Below are 22,296 nucleotides of genomic sequence, written 5' to 3' on the forward strand. Positions count from 1 at the left end.
TCTTTTCATTTCAACATTAGAGGCATTCATAAGTGTTGTGATGAGGATAATATAAATCATAGAGTAATAAAAGCCTGCAGGCTACTTGAACATTGCTCAGTTTTGCACATTTTAGGGAAGCGCTCCCTGCTGTTTAACACGTTGGAAGACCTTGTTCACATCATCTTAAAGCCACTCTCTGCAGCAATACCACTTCTAACCACATGGGGGCATACTCATCGGCTGTGCTGACGAAAATGTCACTGACAAGCGCCCAGGCCCGGTTCTAAAAGGGTGCATAAGCATGCATTGCACCCTTAGTTTATGTGTTTGCATGCTCAGTTGAAAAGACGGGAAAAAAAACTGACAAAAACTTCAAATCTTACCAGGAATATTTGTCTTATTTCTAGTTAAAATGTCTCATTTTTAGTCAATAAATCTTATTACACTTAAAACAAGAGTAATTACCAGAAAAATAACTTGTTATTTGACAATTTTCACCTGTTTCAAGTCAATTTTCACTTGAAATAAGTAGAAGAATCTGCCAGTGGAACAAGATTTATCTTCTCATTACAAGCAAAAAAATCTTGATCCACTGGCAGATTTTTCTATTTATTTTAAGTGAAAATCTACTTGAAACAGGTGTAAATTGTTGTTTTTTCCAGTGATGAATCTTGTTTTAAGTGTAATAAGATTTTTTTAGACTAAAAATTAGCCATTTTAACTAGAAATAAGACAAATATTCTTGTTAAGATTTTGAATTTGTGCAGTGTAGATTATCTGATGGGTGAGGTAGCCCAGACTAAATGTAGCATTTTCTTTGTTCTGCAGCAATATTGCTGCAATAAAGCATTTGAAATACACTTTAAATATTCTTGTTTTACTAGTATCATTCCGCTTGAAATTATGGGAAAATGCATAATTTAGTGTTGAATAAGGTGCCAGGCATGTGCCCCCCCTCTGATCTGAGATGCAGCCCTAGTCATCATTTTCTAGAACCGGCCCTGCAAGCGCCCCATTGTTGTCAGAAGTTTTATTTATACATAGTATAGTGGCTTAAAAAAACAAAAATCACTTGTGTTTTAAGTTAAAACATCCATCTAGCCAAAATCCAGTCCCATTCATTGTGGTGCATTTGTAAAATTTCCAATTTAGCAATTTATGTAAAAAAAAAGAAGAAGAAAAAAAAAGAAATGTATAAACAGGGACTTTGTAATTGACTATATTCTATCGAGGCCTGGGCCTTTAACAAAGCAGTGCTACAGTTTACATTCATTAATCATCTTGGCCATTTGATCACAGCCCTGGTTCATCCGTGACGGACCACACGTCTTTCAAGAAAAGAAAATGTAACATCCTCATTATTATCTAGTGCAATCATAGCCCTGCCTTTCTCGTACAGAGCCATCTTAAAGCTTGCCCTAAAGAAACCAAGATACTTGGGTGACAGATGGAGAAGAATTGGGCAACGAAACATGAATAAGAAGAGATCAAATCTAGCAGGGGGAATATATAAGTGCTGTACTTTCTCCGTAGCTCTTAAAATTGTGCATTTCTGTCGCAAAGAGAAGAAAAAGGATGAAAAAAAAGGGTCTGCTCTTGTGATTAAATGGGCTTTCATTCAAGCAAAGTACAAGGGATACATACAACGTTGCATCTTTTGAACTCAATGCATGAAATAATAACGAAAGGCTGCTTGCACCGCGCTCTATGCGTGGCAACAAGCATGAAAAGAGACATCAAAAAAGAAAGCGAGTATGACAAATGCATGACCTAACCCCCCCCTCCCATCTAAAATATAGAAACAGTCTTCTTCAGAGAGCCGTTGTTTCTATCCAAGGCCACAAATGCCTGATTAATTATGTAATCAGGCTGATGTGGTGGCAATTTGCAGTCTTTACAAGTCCATTTTGCCAACTCCTCCGTTTCCCACCCTTTAACCTTCTTGAGTGCAAATGCAGCAGCACATAAGCCAGGATAAACTGCTCTTAAATTTTTTATTCAATAATTTACCCACCCACCCTTTCCCCAACAGAAGGAGAAGAAAAAAAAAAGCCAGGATGGAAGCAGGTCTGTGTAGTCTCTGTACATGTAAGATCACATCAAGGTGGAACAGTGCTTCTCTCTTCTCTTCAACCACTCAGTGTAGTGCTCGTCCTCTTTCTCTTCCATTGATTCACTCCCCTCTTTTTGTGGCGGCAGCTTCAGTTCGTAGTTAAAAAGGAAAACAAAACAAACAGAAATTCAAACTAACAGTAACGTGTCCAAGATGGTCAATCCCGGGTTACACCGAAGGCCAGTTCTAATGGTGGTTAGACTGAGGTCAGATCCCAGAGAGAGACGGAGAAACGTCATTCTGTGTTTTTTAACGGCATATAGCTCCAGGCAACAATAGCTCTTATCTTTAGATGCAGGGTTGTGGCTTTGCTGTTCTTTTCAGTAATTCTTTCAATCCATTGTTTGTATTAAATGCATGCAAGGCTGGACTTCAGTACATGTTTTCTCTCTTTGTGTCTCCAAGATGCTTGTATTTCAAAAGATTCTTCAGTTCAAGTTCAAAAGCGACATGTTTTTCTTTTCTTTTTTCTTTTGTGAACCGTGTATTGTTTGAATACGTCGGTAAAGAGATTAAAGGTTTGCATTGTAGACTGGTTAATGTTTGTTTTGTGTGTGTGGTTGGATTGATGGAAAGAGAGGTCTGGAGCAGACACAGGCATCACATTGAGGATCTAATCCGATACGTCACGGCAGATATGCATGAACAAAACCGTTGCATGTGATAGATTTGTTTTTGGATTGTGAAGAAAAGTTTAGCATTCATGGAAATAAAAAAAAAAAAAAAAAAGGTTTCGTAATGTTCATCATACATCCTGAATTAACAGGGAAAAAAAAAGATGTTGCGTTAGAAGGTGCTTTGGACGTATGTGACCTAACGTTGTAATCCTGTTTTATTTGCCCTCCCCCTGCGTCGTTTCTTCTCTCCTCTTGATCTGGGTTTCTAAAGGTTGGGCTGTTTTCAAATGCACGTTTCCAAGAAAATGAAATCATTTTTACGAGCTATTACACCACACTCCGTAAGCTTGCCCGCAAAGCAGCTGTAGCTTTTATAATGCACTGAAATGATGAATCATTACAGCTATTTGTTTATCAGGCCCTTTTTTTTTTTAATTTTGGTGCAGGAGCTCAAATACTGTGTGTTCCTCGTACAACGAAATACAGGAACGGATTAGAAGAGGGGGATTTTCTCCATGTGCTAATGACCGTCCGTGCCTGTGTCTACTTCTACTTGTCAGTGTTTGTACTTCCACCTTGGGAAAGTGTGCAAGTACACGAATGCACACATGCACATGCATGTGCGACCGACTTATCGGTAATAAGATCCATGAGTGCTCTGAAGAATTTCCATGGAGGAAGCAGAGAGAGACGGAGGATGAGTTGGTGGAAATGACGTTAGAGTTTGAGAGCAAGCAGAAGAAAATGCATGTGTTAAAAAGATTTCACAACACGAGAGGCGACCCCAAAGGGACGTTCACTGTCCGTTCACCCTCAGACCTTGTCCAAAACTTTCCACCTTCTGCTCGGTCGGTGCGTCGCCCGCGTCGGCCCCCGGGATCAGAGCCGGCGCCCCCTGCGATCTGTCTGCACCCTCCGACCCGGCCGACCCGGCCGACCCGGCCTCCTCCTCCTCCCCCCCGGGTTCCTCTTGCACCGCCGCTTCACCTTCACCTTCGGCGTTTTCCCCGGCTTCCCCGGACCCGGGGCTGCCCTCCGTCAGAGGTGGGTGAGTCCTGAAAGGGCCTTTGCGATCCGGGTACAACCTCTGCTCCAGGGTCTTGAAGTCGGGCTCGAAGGGGAGGGGGACTCCGGTCTGGGTGGCGCCCAGGCCCAGGCCCAGACCTACAGCAGCACCCATGCCCATCCCGGCACGGTACACCTCCATGCCGTCGGGGAGCATGGACTTGATCTTGGGCAGCCATCTCTTGCGCACGCGCCGCGCGTTCGTGCACATATCAGCAGCAATCACATTCATTTCACTCTCCTTGAAGTTAGGGTTAAAATTCTGACAGTAGACTGGAAAAGAGAGAGAACAGCAAAAACCCCATCATGACAAGTTTGTGCGTGGTCTTAGTGCTGGGCGGTATACCGGTTCATACCGAATACCCGTGGTTATTTTTCTTATGATATGAATTTTTCATATACCGTAATACCGGTGAGTGTGTACCAGGGGTCACCAACCTGGTGCCCGTGGGCCAGTTCTAAAAATAGCACTAATCACGAACTAGCTCTGTCTAAAATTGTATTTAATTGTGTTGCTATTCTTTTTAAATTACATTCACAGTGATGTAAACTCAAAAACAAATACACAAAAACGTAAATAAAAAAATATATATATATAAATCATGAAAAAAATGTAATATACGAACGCCGACGTAGTTTGGGTCAGGTCAGTCTAGTGCGCATGACCAACCACCGCTTTGCTGAGACGCGCTCGTGAGCGCTGCCAAAAACATGGCAGGAAAAAGGAAAAAACGTATCATTTTCACAGTGAATGTGAGAGAGAGTTCTTTTTTACTAACGTGAAAGAAAACTCTGTGTCTCTCATTTGCGATGCGACTGTGGCGACGGCTAAAGCCTGATTTATGGTTCCGCGTTACACCAACGCAGACCCTACGGCGTAGGGTGCGCGGCGCCGCGTACCCTACGCCGTAGGTTCTGCGTTGGTGTAACGCGGAACCATAAATCAGGCTTAAGCGGCACAACGTGGAGAGACATTTCAGTACATGTCACAAGATTTATTTTAAAAGGAGTAAATTTTTTGTTAAATCTTACATGATTGATCATTTGTACAAACATGGTTCAGAGTTCATGATTTGATAAAAACTGTTAATGGCTTGTGAAAATTGAAAAAGATTTCCTGCGAATTGTTGTAGAAATGATCATTTGAAAATGAAACTCTTGGAAAGGTAAATAAGAAATTAAATATTGCATGTTGAAATGTATCTGTTTCCTACCTTGTTTAATCATTCTGAATAATTATTATTGATGAATCATTAACGATTAGTGTCTTCATTAATAATGATGTTAAATTAAAGGTAAACTGTGTAACTTTGTTATTTCAGCAGTGTTTTATCAAAGTGGTAGCCCTTTGCATTACTCAGTGTCCTTGAAGTAGCTCTCAGTTTCAAGAAGGTTGGTGACCCCTGGTATGTACAGTACGTTGGGAACGCCGCGCGGCGCTACGTTCCGCCGCTGGACACTGTTTGTGAGGAGACTGTTTAGCAGTAGTGACGCACCGATTGTTCGGTAACCGAAATTGTTCGGCCGAAAATGGCAAAAAAACCCTTTCAGTGTTCGGTGGAATAAGTGGGAAAAAAAGCGATCTTAGAAACCGATTAATAACGGCGTTGTAATATAAGGAAATAGACTGGCCGCTCCCGTAAATGTTGCACCACAAACATAAATCATTGGCCAACCAAAAAGTAACCCCATAAGAATTTTACCTAACATTCACCAGGAGGTGGAACCAAAACAACATAATGCTGGAAATTAAAAAATGTTCAGTTTTTTACGTTAAATAAATATTTTCTACCTTGTAATTTTGTAAAAGATCAGTCAGACAACACTTAAAGTCTTTAAGTGTTGTCTGACTGATTCTCTCACTTCATTAGAATCATAAGTGCCACCTCATTGTAAACGTCATCATTTTGTGAGGCCATGCAAACCTGTATTTATACTAGTGTGGACATTAATGTTTTTCTACAATATTTCCTCCTCATGACAGTAAAATAGGCCATTCTAAGTCAATTTACTGCAGCAATTCCTTTCCAAATCATTAGAAAATGTGGTTAACACCCAGTTGTGCATGAAAAAAAAATACAGTGATATACCGTGAAACCGATATAATTTTTAAAAATACTGTGATTAGGCTTGTGTTGAAAAAATCGATTTCCCAATTCTAAATCGATTCTCATATTAATTCCTAAAAATCGATTCATATGTCTAAAGATCGATTTTTTTTTTTTTTTGGTTATTTTTTTGTTTACCCCCAAAAAAGGAATGTTTTGTTGGACACGAGAATAACTGGTGCCATGTTTTTGCCTTTAAATATGTTTAAAGGTATGAAAGCATTAAAGTGTTAGGTTATAATTGCATACATTGTCTATATTTCATTACTTTATATACTGTCTTGGGGTTGCATTTGCAAAAAATGCTAAAAATCAAAATCTCAAAAATTAAAAACCAAAATAGACCGAAAATGGAACAAATAAAAACGGAATGTGGGAAAAATTAAAACCGATTTCATCCGTCTCTGTTTCCTCCCTGGATGTGTTTGGTAATTCTGACCCACGATGTTTCTGAAAGCAGTTCTATCAGCATTCTGGGAGCTGATTGGTCCTTACAGCATCATTAGCTGGATCTCAATATAATACTAGTATTCATATTTTGCAGAACTACAGTCATATAATTCATGCAACAGCTCAAAAAACAGTTTTAATAACACTAACCCAAATCAATATCGGAATCGAATCGGATCGGATCAAATCAAATCTTGATAATCGATTCTGAATCTTAAAAATCGGAATCGAATCGATTCTTGACATTTGAATGGATCCCCAGCCCTAACCGTGATATAAATGTTTGGTCATATACCGCCCAGCACTACGTGGTCTCTGACGTGCATTAGGTGATTTGGAGGAATGAGCTTACGTTTGACAGCGTTGAGGACCCGGCTGTCCAGGGGTTTCCTGCTGGGGTCACTGGTGGACGAGCGGATACCCGTCCCACAGCTGTTGGCCAGAGTGTTTCTGCAGTAACACACAGTCCACACCAGGGGGCAGAGTCACCAGCGGGCACAGACAGTACATCAAAACGGGACACACAGACATACACTCACACACACACAGACATACACTCACACACACACACACACACACACACACATGCATACACACACACACACACACACACACACACACACACACAACTAACCGCATTGCACAACATGGCTACAGACGGAGTGTGAAAGTTGGTTTGTGGCAGGAGAAACAGCTCTGGTGTCATACATAGTTCTCAAATCTGAGAGAATTAGATAAAAACAGATGATGTGTGCCCGCCCGTGTCCTTTGCACTCACCTGTCAAAGAACGTGGCCAACAGACGGCGGAGTAACACTTTGTGTTTGATGCCGGCACACAAGTGGCAGTTCATCAGTTGTCCTCGTGTCATGAAGACCTGGCTGCCTGCAGAGGTAAAAGTATTCACACTCATTACTCAGGTAGAAGTATAGATACTAGAGTTTAAAAATACTCCTGTAGAAGTTGAAGTATCAACTCAAGTTTTTTACTCAAGTAAAAGTATAAAAGTACTGGTTTCAAAACTACTTAAAGTATAAAAGTAAAAGTAATGTAAGGGGGAAAAAAGCCATTAAGGACAAAAGCCATTGAAAATGAATGCATCTTAGTATAATGTAAATATATTAAAGAAGCATATATGTGTACTATTGAGCATTAACATGTGTTTCAGAGAGCAGCAGATATGATGACTAGTTGCCTATAAGTATTGTAATGGTGCAAAAAGTCAAACTTCAGAGCATGTTATCATTTATCCTAACCTTTATTGGAATGTACATCCAAGTTTAGTTGCAGGAATCTGAGGGAACGGATGTAAGAACAAAACTGGACAAGAACATCTGAAACAACCACAACCAAATTCACTCTATCCGGATGGAGCAATTTAACTGGATAGTTTTTATTTAAAGGCCGAAATGAAATAGAGTAACGAGGCTGTAAAATGTAAGGAGTAAAAAGTACAGATAATTGTGTGAAAATGTAAGGAATAAAAGTAAAAAGTCATCTGAAAAATAATTACTAATAATTACTTACAGTGAAGTATAGATAACCAAAATATCTACTTAAGTAAGGTAACAAAGTATTTGTACTTGGTTACTTGACACCTCTGGCTGCCTGTGATGTTTGGACAGAAAGACATTAACCTGATTTCCTTGTCAGTGATGAGTCTTTTTACTTTTGTTTCATTTATTCTTTCAGACTTTCTCTAAACTGAAGTCCAAATGGGAATCAGGAACTAGAGAGAGACTGCAAGATCATGACAACAGCACGATACTAAAGCCGTCTTTGACTTGCAGACTACGGGAGAGAGTTACACGTTTTCATTGAGTTTCATCGCTTTTGGAAATTATATTATACAGTAGGGCTGTTCGATTAATCGATTTTAAATCGTAATCGCGATTATGTAATTAGAACGATGTTAAAATGTGAAAATCGTAAAATCGATTTTTCAAAAAAAAAAAAATTGTAATTTCTATTTTTTTTTTTTACCTTGTCTGCACACATATTAATGATTGATACCATATTAATGATTGATGGAAATACCTCTCAATACCTGCGACAAGTGCCCCATGGGAGAGGCTCTTTAGTGTAGGAGGGGGCGTTGTAACCATGGTGATATACTAACATGCCACCGGGCATCCCTCAAGACAGATGCCGTAGACCGGCTCGTGTTCCTTGCAAAAAACTTGCAAATGTGAACATCAAATGTAATGACTGACATTACACACCTCCACCTCCTTCATGGGTTGCATTATTATTTAGCATGCAAAGACCCAGTTTAGTTTAATTAGAAAATGTCTTGTTTTATTTAATATATTTGGAAATATAACTTACTGTATGTTTGCAAGTGCTGATTTGCTGATTTTTTTTTCAGAGATAAAACTTTATATTTTATTATATTTTTTAAAACTTTTTTTCAACTTATTTTACAGAGTTTTGCACTTTATTCATTCATTTTTGGTTTAATAAGAGCAAAGTTTGCACTTAAAGCCCAATGGGGCAAATGTTCAATAAAAAAACAGCATATTTGAAATAATTTCTTTGCCTTTTGTCAATTCACAAAATAATCGTAATCGTAATCGAAAATCGGATTTTGAGAGAAAAAAATCGAGATTTTATTTTTGGGCAAAATCGAACAGCCCTATTATACAGCAAATCGACAGAAGTTGATCATGTGATTGACTTGTCATAGTCACATATGCCAAAATGTTCATCTGTGTCTCTCTCTTACACTGGGAAGCATTCACACTTGATTGTCTTACCTTAAAAGAATCAAACTGAATTAATTCAGCATGTTTGCGACTGTCAGACGTAGACATAATGCTACCTTGATGATAAGTGCTATCTGTTCTGTGGGAGAGTCTCTTGTCTCACTCCCAGCAGCAGCAATGTCTGACAGACATATGCAAAACTTCAATGTTTGTCTCATCGTACAAAAAAAGAAAAAATCACAAAAAAAAACGTTTCCCTTTGCTTCTCAGAGATCTGTAAGGTCCATTTGGCAAAGACTCGGAGCAGGCAGTCACGCTTCTTACTCCAGACCGACTTCCGTCTAGTCACTCGTCCATAAAGGCCTGATTGATGATAACTGCAGAGATGGCTGTCCTTCTGCCACAGTCTTAAATCTCTGCAAAGACAACTCTGCAGCTTTATTTTATTCCTCTCAAATCGACCGGGACGTTGATATAGGTCAAACCCACGACTGCAGCCGGTATGAATGACTTCACGTACGCTGAGCGTCCTTGCTTTACGAGCTTGTCCCGGGCCGTGCAAACACTCATCAGACGCTCTTTCAGTGAAGAGTTTCAAGTAAGGGTAGGAATTCAATTTAAAGGAACATACTGGAGGGAAAAAAAACCCTTTGTCTATAATTAGATGTAAACTTTCGTTAGGGAAGAAAATCATATGATTGGAAGCAGTTTTGAGTCAGAACGAAACGTGTTTGCAGCTTAATGGAAATGAATATCATGGAAATGTTGATACGGTCCCTCTACTTCTAACTTTCTTAATTTATAACAAATATCTCTTTAATGAAAGCAGAGGCCGTTAAATCCCCTTTCATTAGTTAGTTAATATTTATTTCGGTCAATCAACAAACAAACAAAAATCCACAAACAAGATAACACAGGTTTTTCCCTGGTCAACATTGTTATTATTTGGCCGAAAAGGTCTGGGCTGAGCATAAAGCTTATCTTGCCCACCTTTTAACTGAATAGAATATACAAAAAGAACAAATGAAGTATCATAAGTCTACACAAAAAAAATAAAATAAAAGAAAATAATAATAATAATAATAATAATAATAATAATAATAATGATGATGGTGATAATAGTAATAATAATAATAATAATAATAATAATAGCAATAATATGATAATAATAATAATAATAATAATAATTAATAATAATGATGATGATGATAATAGTAATAGTAATAATAATAATAATAATAGCAATAATATGATAATAATAATAATGATAGCTCTGAAAACAGAAAGTGAAAAGATGCTGAGGAAACCGACAAACCCAATTTAAGTTGTCATCTCATGCATGTGTGCATTCTTCTTTGTTTGCTTATTGTGTTTCTATATATGTGTCCATTACCTTTGCTTTGAATAATATCTTGTATGCTTTTATTGAGTTTGCTAGTTTAAGGTCATTATCTAATGAGTCCACAGTTTTACTCCTAAAACAGATAAACATCTGCCCTTTGTTCATTACATCTGTTGTCAATTCATATGGACTTTTGCTAGTCTGTAAATATAATTTAACCTACAACGTGTGACTTTAACAGCCTTGATGTTTCCTGTTTGTTGGGTAAGATCGAACAACTAGGGGCTTTTAACCCTTTACTGTTTTTGGGTCAAAATGACCTAATTTTCCCTTCCTTCTTTCCTCCTGCTCTCTCCTTCCTTCTTCCCTTTCTCTTTTCTCCCTTCCTTCCTTCCTTCATAAATTCCTTCCTTCCTTCCTTCCTTCCTTCCTTCCTTCCTTCCTTCCTTCCTTCCTTCCTTCCTTCCTTCCTTCCTTCCTTCCTTCCTTCCTTCATAAATTCCTTCCATCCTTCCTTCCTTCCTTCCTTCCTTCCTTCCTTCCTTCCTTCCTTCCTTCCTTCCTTCCTTCCTTCCTTCCTCCCTTCATAAATTCCTTCCTTCCTTCCTTCCTTCCTTCCTTCCTTCCTTCCTTCCTTCCTTCCTTCCTTCCTTCCTTCCTTCCTTCCTTCCTTCTTTCCTTCCTTCCTTTCTTCCTTCCTTCTTTCCTCCCTTCTTCTCTTCCTCCTCCCTTGACCCTCAGACATCTTTCCCTGATTCTTTACGTAAGTGTTTTGCGTTTTGAATCATCCAAATATCCCTATCTCACATGTGCAGGTCTGAATGCTTTTCCCAGTGCTGTTGGAAGCTGAGCCCGGTATAATACCAGTTACTGAGTGTGTGGGAGTGGACGGACGTGTTTGTATATACGACTGCCTACCAGCAACCAACTCCAGCTTCTCCCCCGGGTCCCCCTCCGTGTAGAGCTTGGGGTGGCAGCGGTAGCCGATCTGGCTGATGAGGCTCGCCGGCAGCGCCACCAGATCTCTGCGGATCAGCACACAGTTCCGACTCTCCAAGGACAAGGGGACCGCTGCCATCTCGGCCTTGTCCTGGACTAATAAGAATCAGTAGAAAACAGAGATTCAGAAGAAAAAAAAAAACATTTTAAAACTTAGCATAGCAGGTTTAGACAGTTGTAGGCAGTACTGGAGTTTAAAAAAGAATCAGGGGGGATGGTGGATTTTATCATATGGGGACAGATAATTTGTGCTGATTACAAATAATATAATATATTACAAATAATAGCAGTGACCAAAACACCTGCAGAAATACTGCAGGAATGACATAGCAGCAGTTAAATGCAGCCTTCTGTAAGCTTTAAATATCCACTGGGCTTACATCAAATACATCAAAACACAACAATAAAAAACACTTTTCTGAACTTATCAATATGACTCTGTCCTTCACAGGATAAGTAACATGGATCACTGCAAAAACTCAAAATCTTAACAAGAATATTTGTCTTATTTCTAATTAAAATGTCTTATCTTATTACACTTAAAACAAGACTCATCACTGGAAAAAACAACAATTTTCACCTGTTTCAAGTAGATTTTCACTTAAAATAAGTAGAAAAATCTGCCAGTGGAAGAAGATTTTTTTGCTTGTATGTTTACAAGCTTTCTACAGACTTTCTGATTGCACTTTTATTATTGCACTAAAAATGTGCACTATTACAGAATGGATGTTATGCTTTCTTTCTATTGTTTCATATTAATGTATACAATTTTACGTTAAGCAGGACAGGTTTCTGTTTAAGAAAGATACTTATTTTATTCAGTTCATTGTGTTATTTTGTATTAAAGTGAATTGCTGGATAATATGCATCTAATTCAATTCAGGTTCGAGTCAAAAAGTTAAGAAATCGTTTCAGGGGGAAGGCAATCAGGTTATTTATTTTTCAGGGAGTTGGCAACCCTACATAAGATGCAAATGGAAAATACTTCCAGTCTCACCTGTAGCTATCCTCTATGCTCAAATGAAAATAAAAGTTTTACAATTAAATGTGTAAAGCAGGTTATTGTAATACAATAAGGGTTTGTTGTGTTTCGTAAAGTTTTGATCTTTCTGCAGAAGTATCAGGAACTTAATTGTTTGAAAATGGGGACTTATGAATAAGGCTGGGGATCGATTCAAATGTCAAGAATCGATTCGATTCCGATTCTTAAGATTCAGAATCGATTATCTCGATCCGATTCGATTCGATACTGATTTGGGTTACTGTTAATAAAACTGTTTTTTCAGCTGTTGCATGAATTATATGACTGTAGTTCTGCAAAATATTACTACTAGTATTATATTGAGATTCAACAGCAAGTATTGCAGCTAATGATGCTGTAAGGACCAATCAGCTCCCAGAATGCTGATAGAACTGCTTTCAGAAACATCGTGGGTCAGAATTATCAAACAGATCCAGGGAGGAAACAGAGGACGAAAGAAATCGCTTTTATTTTTTCCCCATTTATGAGAATTTGGTTTTTAACATTTATGCAAATGTAACCCCAAGACAGTATTTAAAGCAAAGAAATATAGACAATGTATGCAATTATAACTGAAAACTTTAATGTTTTCATACCTATAAACATATTTAAAGGCAAAAACATGGCACCAGTTATTCTCGTGTCCAACAAAATATTGCTTTTTTGGGCATAAACAAAAAAGTACCAAAAGTTGTAATGTAATGATGAAAAAAAAAAAAAAAAAAAAACATTTTTTATTTTTTTTTTAAATCGATCTTTAGACATATGAATCGATTTTTAGGAAATGATATGAGAATCGATTTAAAATCGGAGAATCGATTTTTTCCACACAGGCCTACTTATGAAGGGTAAGGTGTTGAATCTTCCCACCTGAAAGTTTTTGCAGTAACTTCTAGATTACCTGCGGCGCACATGCACAAGGAAACAACGTGCATACTGCAGCTCTCAAATATCCAACAATGTCACCCTGCAGTTCTCTGGCTGATTACAGATAGAGTGGGTTTCATAAATGTCTGAAACTTGAGAATTTTACAAACCCCAGTGATGCCTTTGAGCTGCAGGATGCAAAGAGTGAGAGTGAGAGAGCGAGAGAGAGAGAGAGAGAGAGTGCATGAAGGCGAGAGAGCACATGTCTGTTTGCCAGTGCCATACAGTAGCGGCTCTGTGTGTTTCTCATATGTAAATGCAATCAAAAATGAATATATCATATGCCTGAATGGGTAGGAAAATGGAACCCCGTGTGAAATTATGATGGAAAACCATAACAAAAAAGCAGTACAGAGCAGCTGCTGTAGCTGCGATAAGGAGTGTGTTGTTGGTCACGATGCACAGCAATCATAACTACATAAGGCTATCTTTATGCTGAGGGAACCCACACACACACACACACACACACACACACACGAGGTATATCATCCTAAAATGTGCAGAATGCATCATTTATGAAAGATCAAATAATGTAGCTGGGATTAAATGAATGCAAGTCTGTTATTTCTCTTTCTATAACATGTCTGGACAAACCCTACATTTATTTTCTGCAAGTCATCCAGAGTCTTACGTTTGTTCTGATATCAAATGAATTTCCAACATCTGAGCCAAGGCCAGATGAGGAAGTAATGCATTTAGAGCGAGCGGAGAGATAAAACCGATACGGCGTCCGGGGCTGGAGAGTAAACGCTCAAAAGTAATGTAGTGGAATTTGCTGTGGGATAAAAAAGGGAATACTGGAAGTTTTTCCAAACAAACAAAGAAACAAACAGACCTTTTTGGCCCTTTTAAGCTGTGTAGACTTCACACAGAATCTATAATGGGGTTAACTGAGCATAATAACTAAATATAAACTCCAGTAAAGAGTTATAAGAATAATAAATAAGGTTTCTTATCGCGATACCACTAATAAATTATATATATATATATATATATATATATATATATATATATATATATATATATATATATATATATATATATATATATATATATATATATATATATATAAATATATATATATTATAGAGTCAGGCTCATTAAAATTCATAGATATTTAAATATTATATCGAGTTAAGAATAAAAGCTTTCCTATTTGTATTCAACATTTCTTTAGATTAAAATAAACAAATGATAATCTAAGAAGGCGATGGGTCTTTGAAACATGTTATGTGAGGACTGATGTCAAATACAGATGTGTTTCATTTTTGGGAGTCAAATTATGGAATGGACTTTGTGATGAACTGAAATTAAGTAGATCTCTGTTGACTTTTAAAAAAATATTGAAAGACAAAATAATTAAGGATTACAATGCAAAATGATTTGAATATCATTTAATTATGCAGAGCGATTTAGAGTAAATTTTCTTTTCTTTCTTTTCTTTTGTATCACTGATAAACGGGGTTATCTTTGGGAAGGTACAAGGTCGGCAGAAATAAGCTTCGGCTTCAGCTGCTCCTTTTTCAGTTACAGAGAGTTTGTTATTGTTTATTGTGTGGAACTGATTAGTGTAAATATGTATTAATGTTCTGTCAGTTACATGCACACAAGTTAAGCTGCATGTAATGTAATGTAACTGAAATAAACTATTCATTCATTCATTCATTTCTTCCTTCCTTCCTTCCTTCCTTCCTTCCTTCCTTCCTTCCTTCCTTCCTTCCTTCCTTCCTTCCTTCCTTCCTTCCTTCCTTCCTTCCTTCCTTCCTTCCTTCCTTCCTTCCTACTTTTTTCCCTCCTTCCTTCTTTCCTCCTGCTCTTTTCTCCCTTCATTCCTTCTTTCCTTCCTTCTTTTCTCCCTTCCTTTTCTCCATTCCTTCCTTCTCTCTTTCCTTCTTTTCATTCATTCATTCATTCATTCATTCATTCAGAACAGACTGAGTGTGGATCTGAAGCAATGTTCAAGCATCAACCAGTTTAAAAACAAATATTTTTTTTGAATTCTACAAGATACAGGGAGGAGGGGCTTGAGGGGGGGGGGCTCTGCTGTAATGAGTTGTTTGTTTGTTTTCTTTTCTAAATATGTATTGTTGATACTGATATATTAATTTATAAATGGATATATTTATATCAGTGTATATAGGTGTGAGGATGTGTTATTATTGATATTCATACAACATTTGTGTGTGTGTATGTACATGTATATACAGGACTGTCTTTAAATTAGAATATTGTGATTTTCTGTAATGCAATTACAAAAACAAAAATGTCATACATTCTGGATTCATTACAAATCAACTGAAATATTACAAGCCTTTTATTATTTTAATATTGCTGATCATGGCTTACAGCTTTAGAAAACTCAAATATCCTATCTCAAAAAATTAGAATATTCTGGGAATCTTAATCTTAAACTGTAAGCCATAATCAGCAATAATAAAATAATAAAAGGCTTGTAATATTTTGTAATGAATCCAGAATGTATGACATTTTTGTTTTTTTAATTGCATTACAGAAAATAAAGAACTTTATCACAATATTCTAATTTTCTGAGACAGTCCTATGTGTGTGTGTATATATATATATATATATATATATATATATATATATATATATATATATATATATATATATATATATATATATATATATATATATATATACATACATATATATATATATATATATATATATAGATATCTTTTGTTTTTTGTATAAAAATTAAATTAATTTTGATTATAATGAAATAGAGTTTAGAGGGTAGGATTTAATACGTTTTTACTTCTTCCTACTCCTTTTCGAGCATGTTAATTATGATGGATGCATGTTTTCATTTATATTTTTGTCTTTTTTTTATTTATTTACATTTATTTATTATTGATTATTATAGTTTGGTTTTGTATTTCAATTCATTCATTCATTCATTCATTCCTAGTACTCACTCCCGTAGGGGTTAGCCGAGCGTCCGTAGATGTGACTGTAGGCCTCCTCGGTGAGCCCGTCGTACGACTCTTCCTCGAACTCCTCGTCCTCGTTCTGGTAGGACGTGGGGCTGTCGGTGGTGGGCAGGCTGGAGGCTCCGGGGCTGCATCTCTCCCCGCCTGCTCCTCCTCCGCCTGCTCCTCCCGCTCCCCCTCCACTCGTCCCTTGCAGGTTGAAAGGCGGTATGCCGGGGATGGACGTCCCCCCGGCCGCCGTGTAGAACAGCGAGCTGGCCCGGTCCATCCTGCTCCCCAGCTCCGAGGATGAGATCTTGCTCTGCATGGAGGGGACCGTGATGGGCGCCGGGTCGCCCCCTTCCAGTTTGATCTTGCGCTGAGGCATGAGCAGCGGCGTCGACCACCCCGGCGTCCCCAAAAGCGCGGCCACCGCCAGGCCGTTGACGTTGTTGGGGCTCTGGGGCTCGGACCCCGTCTCCTCTAACGACCCGGCCGTCTGCGAGTCACAGTGAGGGGAGTTTGCCTTGAACATTAGGTCCATGCCCCGTTCGACTATATGCTGAATTTGGAGGTAGCCAGCTGTGTACATGACCACCAGCTGCTCACTAGCTGCCATCGTTAACTTCCCTGTGTAGCAGAAAGAGAGGATTTGCTCAAAGCAAGCAGGTGTGACTGAGGAAGGCAACTCAAACTGGGTCTTAGTGGAGCTGCTGAAGAGGTCACGAAAGTAGAGGCTGCTGGCAGCCAGCACGGCCCGGTGGGCTTTGAAAGCCTGACCTGGTTGAGGGAGAGAAGTTGAGAATATCGATAAAAATACTCTCCCGTGCTGATTCAAAGATCTGCGGGTCATGCTAGGGCTGGGCGATATATATCGAGAGAACCACGGACAATTGACTCTTTTAAGAGAGGGCTAAAAACCCACCTTTTTAGCAAATCATACGCTAGCTATGATCAATGATTTTTTTTTTTTTTTTTTTGTAGCACTTTGAGATTCTCCAAATGGAAAGTGCATTATAAATTAAATGTATTATTATTATTATTATTATTATTATTATTATTATTATTATTTTAATATATATCGATATATTTTCAAACGCGATATAGTACGAGACAATATCGTTTATATCGATTAAAAAAATAAATAAATTTATGATTTTGATATAGCTTATTTTGTGACAAATTGACTTGAATGTTTTATTTGAGATTTGCACAAATGTTTTGTTATTTGCACAACTGTCAACCTCAGTGGAAAAGTCTGCCTGTTACTGTCTACATTGTATTAATTGCACAGTGTATTTTAATTTAATTGTTATGCAGGAAAGAGATATTTGTTTTATTTTATTCAAGAAGCATTTTATCCTTTTTTGGATTTTGTGCTTTTAATGGACTAATGAACTGAATCATCGACTATATTAATGAATGTGTTTACACAGGACTTGATTATTTAATTTATTATTCATTTTTGTTCTAGTATTGATAGACATTTGTTAAATGATTCTGAATGATGTAATTTATTGACCATATGAGGGAGGGAAGGGGAGAGGGTGTGCTGTTGTTTTTTATTTTTATTTACTCTTTTTTTAAATTATTATTATTATTATTATTATTATTATTATTATTATTATTATTATTATTATTATTATTATTATTACTACTATTTATTTATTTTGGTTTAATTAATGTTGTGAAAAGTAAAAAAAGGGGGACAAATATTGATAATTATATTGTTATTGTAAATCTTATTTCTTTTTTTTAATGCCCTCAATAAAGACATCTATACAAAAAAAAAGAAGCATTTTTATTCTATATATGCAGGCAGTTTATTTTTATTTCATTTGTTTTATACATTCTGATATTGTGCAGATCTCTGTTAATAAAGGAACCTGTGTGACATTTGGCACGAGGCTTTGTATTAAAACTGACTGTTTTTTTAAGGGTTTGCCTCAGAAAACAATGAAGCTAACAGAGATGCTAACAGAGAAGCTAACAGAGATGCTATGCTATAATGCTTTGGGGGAAACCCCAATTATGGCACAGAAAAAATATCGATATATATCGAGTATCGCCATTCAGCTAGAAAATATCGAGATATGACTTTTGATCCATATCGCCCAGCCCTAGGTCATGCAAAAAAAATCTGCAGATTTTCTTTTCTGCTGAACCGACCTTTTACCAGAATGGAAACGTCACAGTAGTGTCCCAGCAGCCGCTGCTCGTTCAGGGAGCCCAGAACCGTGGCCCCAAAGTTCGGGATCTCCACATGGAGCAGCTGGGACATGTTGGCCAGCAGAGCGAGCGAGGGGATGACGGGGTTTCAGATATTCACCGCAGTCTGTGCCGCTGGAAGAGGCATCTGTAAAGTCAAAAATGAAAAATGAAAAATACATGGAGAAGTGGAGAAAAAAAAGGAGCAAATAGAAAATGTGTGAAAGATGAAAAGATATGCTCGGGGAATCTGCAGAGGCGAGAAGCGACAAACGCAGACGAGGAACGGGAGACGGAAAACTGAGGTCGGATTAAGTGAGAAAACAAATGCAGCTGAGAGGGAAGTGAGAGGAGCGACAAGGAAAGATGGATTTGTGAAGACAGTAGGTGAGAGATGGAAGCAGGAGTGAGGAAAGAGAAGTTAAGTCACTCCCCAGGACAAAAAAAAGAAAAGAAAAAGTATGTGGTGCCTCCTGCATGTACTGTATGTGAAACGTTGCGAAATACCTGATTAACCCGACCCGATTCCAAAGAACCTCACACTCATTGTACTTTAAGCATCGACAACAATTCCCCCTTTGATTTGATTTCCCGTTTGTCGCCTTTTGAAAACAACTTTTTCTCAGCAGCCCAGCTCACAGAAATACAACCAGTTTTTCATGTCAGAGTTGAGAGAATCTCCTGGATTTTTTGCTGACGCCGAACCCGGAGTCAGCGTTTGTTACTGTTTTTCAAGCTCCGGCTACAAGAAACATTCTGATGCAAGACATTATTTTACATTAACTTTGATAGTTTCCCCCCAAACTCCTTTTTTCGGAGCGCCTTCTCCAGGAATGTCAGCACCTTCATTCCTTTCTCTGAACCTTGTATCATTGTCTTTCCGTCTCCCCACCAACCCCCACGCGCATGCATATACACACTAGTTTCATTATTGAGCAATGCTACAGAACGGTTTCCAGGAATACAAACTGAAAAAGAAAAAAAAAAATGTCACCGCCTCTTTAACACACACACATGCTCTCCCTCTCTCTCTTTCTCCCCCTCTCTCTCCCACTTCATGCACTCCATACAGACACATGCCCTGTGGCTTACTCACATGAGTGTCCATGCATGAATCTACACGTACTGTACACACACTCCTGCACACTTCCAGTGTAGGGCCGTGTAGGGAAATGACTGTGTGCCCTGGCATGCAAACACTCACCTGGAGAAAACAGCATACAAGTTTCCTCTAGCTGCACACGTGCACGACTCAAAAAGAGCGCTCAGTGTTTCAGCCCCAGACGGCTCTGACCTGTGCGAGCCAGTCGTCCGGCCACAGAAACACCATGAAGCCTTTGGACACTTAGGAAAACACACCAGCAGCACCAGCAGCAGCAGCAGCAGCAGGACAGACGAGGAGTAGTTACAGATGGAAGGAGTAGCGCTGATGTTCTCCGTCTGGCTGACTCCCTCTTTCACTTAAAGTGTCATTCCCACTGTCTCATAGACGGCTCTCTCTGCAGTCTGACTGACTTTCCTCTTCCTGTGTCTCTTATCTCTATATCCTCCAAAAGCCCATTCTCTCTCTGCTCAAATGTCTGTCCTAGCACCGTCTCAAAGCCTCTGCCTCTGCCTCCTTGTCATTATCTGTCTCTGCTTCTCTCCCCTCTCTATTCTCCAAGGGCCAAATTCAACAAGTGCCACTGTACAAGAGGGAGAGGCAGGGGAGAGAATTGGGGGGTGGAGGGAAAGAGAGAGGAAAAGAAAGCAGAGCAGAGCGAATCAATGATGAAAGGAGTGGGAGGCTCGGTGTGTGCATGTGTCTGCTGCGAGTGTGTCTGATCAATGCAGTATCTATACGTCGCAGGGAGTGGGAGGGAGAGAAAAACACAGGCTACAGTTACAGACTGAGACAGAGACCGGGCAGAGCAGGGAGGGAGGCCGAGGGAGGGGAGGGAGAGGAGCTGCGATGGAGAAGAAAGTCATCTGAGGACAATACGAGTAGAGAAAGACAATTAGGTTGAAGCAAACTTCTGCCACATGCAGCTCGTGCAGGCAGATGTATACGGGGCCGACATCAACAAGAGAAGGACGAGAATGAGTCAGACGAGAGAGGGAGAAACGAGAAGAGAAGAGCCCACTGAGGTCAGGGCTGATGGCAATTCATTAAGACACCCAATAGTGAAACTTCCCAAAATGCCTGCGTGACGCAATTCTGGGTGAAGCAAAATAAACTGGAAGCTTCAATGTACACACTGTAGAAATTAGGGCTGGGGATCGATTCAAATGTCAAGAATCGATTCGATTCCGATTCTTAATATTCAGAATCGATTATCACGATTTGATTCGATCCGATATTGATTTGGCTTAGTGTTATTTAAAATGTTTTTTGAGCTGTTGCCTGGATTATATGACTGTAAAATAACTAGTGAAATAATCATTTCACAATAATTATTGTGAAATACCTAAGAAATAAATAACTCAAACAGGCTTTTCAATATCCATTTAAAGTGCAAAAAAGAAAGAAATTGCAACAGTTCATGCAGTAAACAAATCATTTTAGCGTATCTAATTTATTATGCACCACGCACACATATTGCCATGAAGCACCTGGCATTTTTCAGAAGTGTCATGAAACACTGTGTGTCCGACTACTGGGATTGAAGTTCACCTGGCGAAAATGATAAAAAAAAAAAAAAATAAAAAAAATATATATATATATATATATATATTAGTTAGAACTGGGGGGGCGGTTTCCATTCGAGAAAAAAGTCAAAATTTCGAGAAAAAATTCGAAATGTCGAGATTAAAAAGAAAGGAAAAAGGAAGAAAAAAAGAGAAAAAAAGAAAAAAAGGAAAAAAAAGGAAAAACAAGAAGAAAAAAAAAAGAAATAAATAAAAAAAAAAAAAAAAAATCGATCTTCAGACATAAGAATCGATTTTTAGGAATTAATATGAGAATCGATTTAGAATCGGAAAATCGCTTTTTTCAACACAGGCCTAGTAGAAATGGAGAAAATAAAAATAAAAAGTTTGCAGAAAGGTGTTTCCCACTTTTTCAAGACGACAACAGCAACAAAAAGGAGGCATGTGTTGGGTATGTTCTCTGAATCATATCAAAACATCTCTGCCAAACACCCACACAGAACAAGAGAGAAGCACTGTCTTCACGGAAACACTATCTTGCACATAAATTAATACATTAGGATAAATTCACGCCTCCGACTTGGCAGCTCAGTTTTCTCAGGTGACTTTTCCACCGTTACTTTTTCAGCTCCTGAAACGTTACCGGCGGTGGATAGAAGGATAAATGTTGCAGCCCGTGACAGGACAACAGCTACAGGAATCACAATGGATACCAGAGAGGATCCACAAAGATGTGTGTAGGAGGAAATAAATGCTAAACTGCTGTGATGGATGAGTAAGACGTTATAACATAAACACATAAATGTTGTGTAATTCTGGCGTGTCGGGGATCAAAACCAAAAAAGGCATAATGGAGACGGCTCTCTTACCGAGCTTAATCTATTAGCAAAATTACTTTCAAAAGATCTCGTTTAATCTTTTTTGCCTCAATCTGGTTAAAACAAAACCAAAACAAAAAAAAATCCAGTATTTTTATACAGGCTGCACATCTCCAGAAAGCATCACGATACACCGCGTTTCATGCTCTGCCAAAGTAACCTCAAGTGGAGAAAGTTTGCGCGCTAAACCGAGCAAACTTTTTATTCTACAGTCACAGCGGAAATATAAAAGGGAGGATATCACAAAGGCTTGAATACAGTGAGTCAGACTTTGGTTTAGAGAGCTTTGCCCCAGCGGTGTGATATATATGCACATATAAA

The 22,296-nt window shown here is 38.4% G+C and overlaps 1 protein-coding gene across 2 annotated transcripts in view; it reads right to left on the reverse strand.

Annotated features, from left to right (window-relative positions):
- Nucleotides 1–627: 627 nt before the first annotated feature.
- LOC133454909 (nucleus accumbens-associated protein 2) overlaps nucleotides 628–22,296 on the reverse strand; it is a 54,823-nt gene continuing 33,154 nt past the window's right edge. Inside the window, exons 1-7 of one of the 2 annotated variants that reach the window (XM_061733635.1) lie at nucleotides 19,674–20,172; nucleotides 18,431–18,617; nucleotides 16,268–17,041; nucleotides 11,300–11,476; nucleotides 7,114–7,219; nucleotides 6,688–6,785; nucleotides 628–4,050 (exon numbers count right to left, since the gene is read on the reverse strand). In XM_061733635.1, the coding sequence (XP_061589619.1) occupies nucleotides 3,509–4,050; nucleotides 6,688–6,785; nucleotides 7,114–7,219; nucleotides 11,300–11,476; nucleotides 16,268–17,041; nucleotides 18,431–18,542 (1,809 nt within the window). In that variant the 5' untranslated portion in view covers nucleotides 18,543–18,617; nucleotides 19,674–20,172 and the 3' untranslated portion in view covers nucleotides 628–3,508. Of the gene's footprint in view, nucleotides 4,051–6,687; nucleotides 6,786–7,113; nucleotides 7,220–11,299; nucleotides 11,477–16,267; nucleotides 17,042–18,430; nucleotides 18,618–19,673; nucleotides 20,173–22,296 lie in introns of those variants that run through there. The other variant, XM_061733634.1, reaches the window with a different exon arrangement.

The sequence above is a fragment of the Cololabis saira genome, chromosome 11 (genome assembly GCF_033807715.1).
Source record: "Cololabis saira isolate AMF1-May2022 chromosome 11, fColSai1.1, whole genome shotgun sequence".
Taxonomy (NCBI): Eukaryota; Metazoa; Chordata; class Actinopteri; order Beloniformes; family Belonidae; genus Cololabis; species Cololabis saira.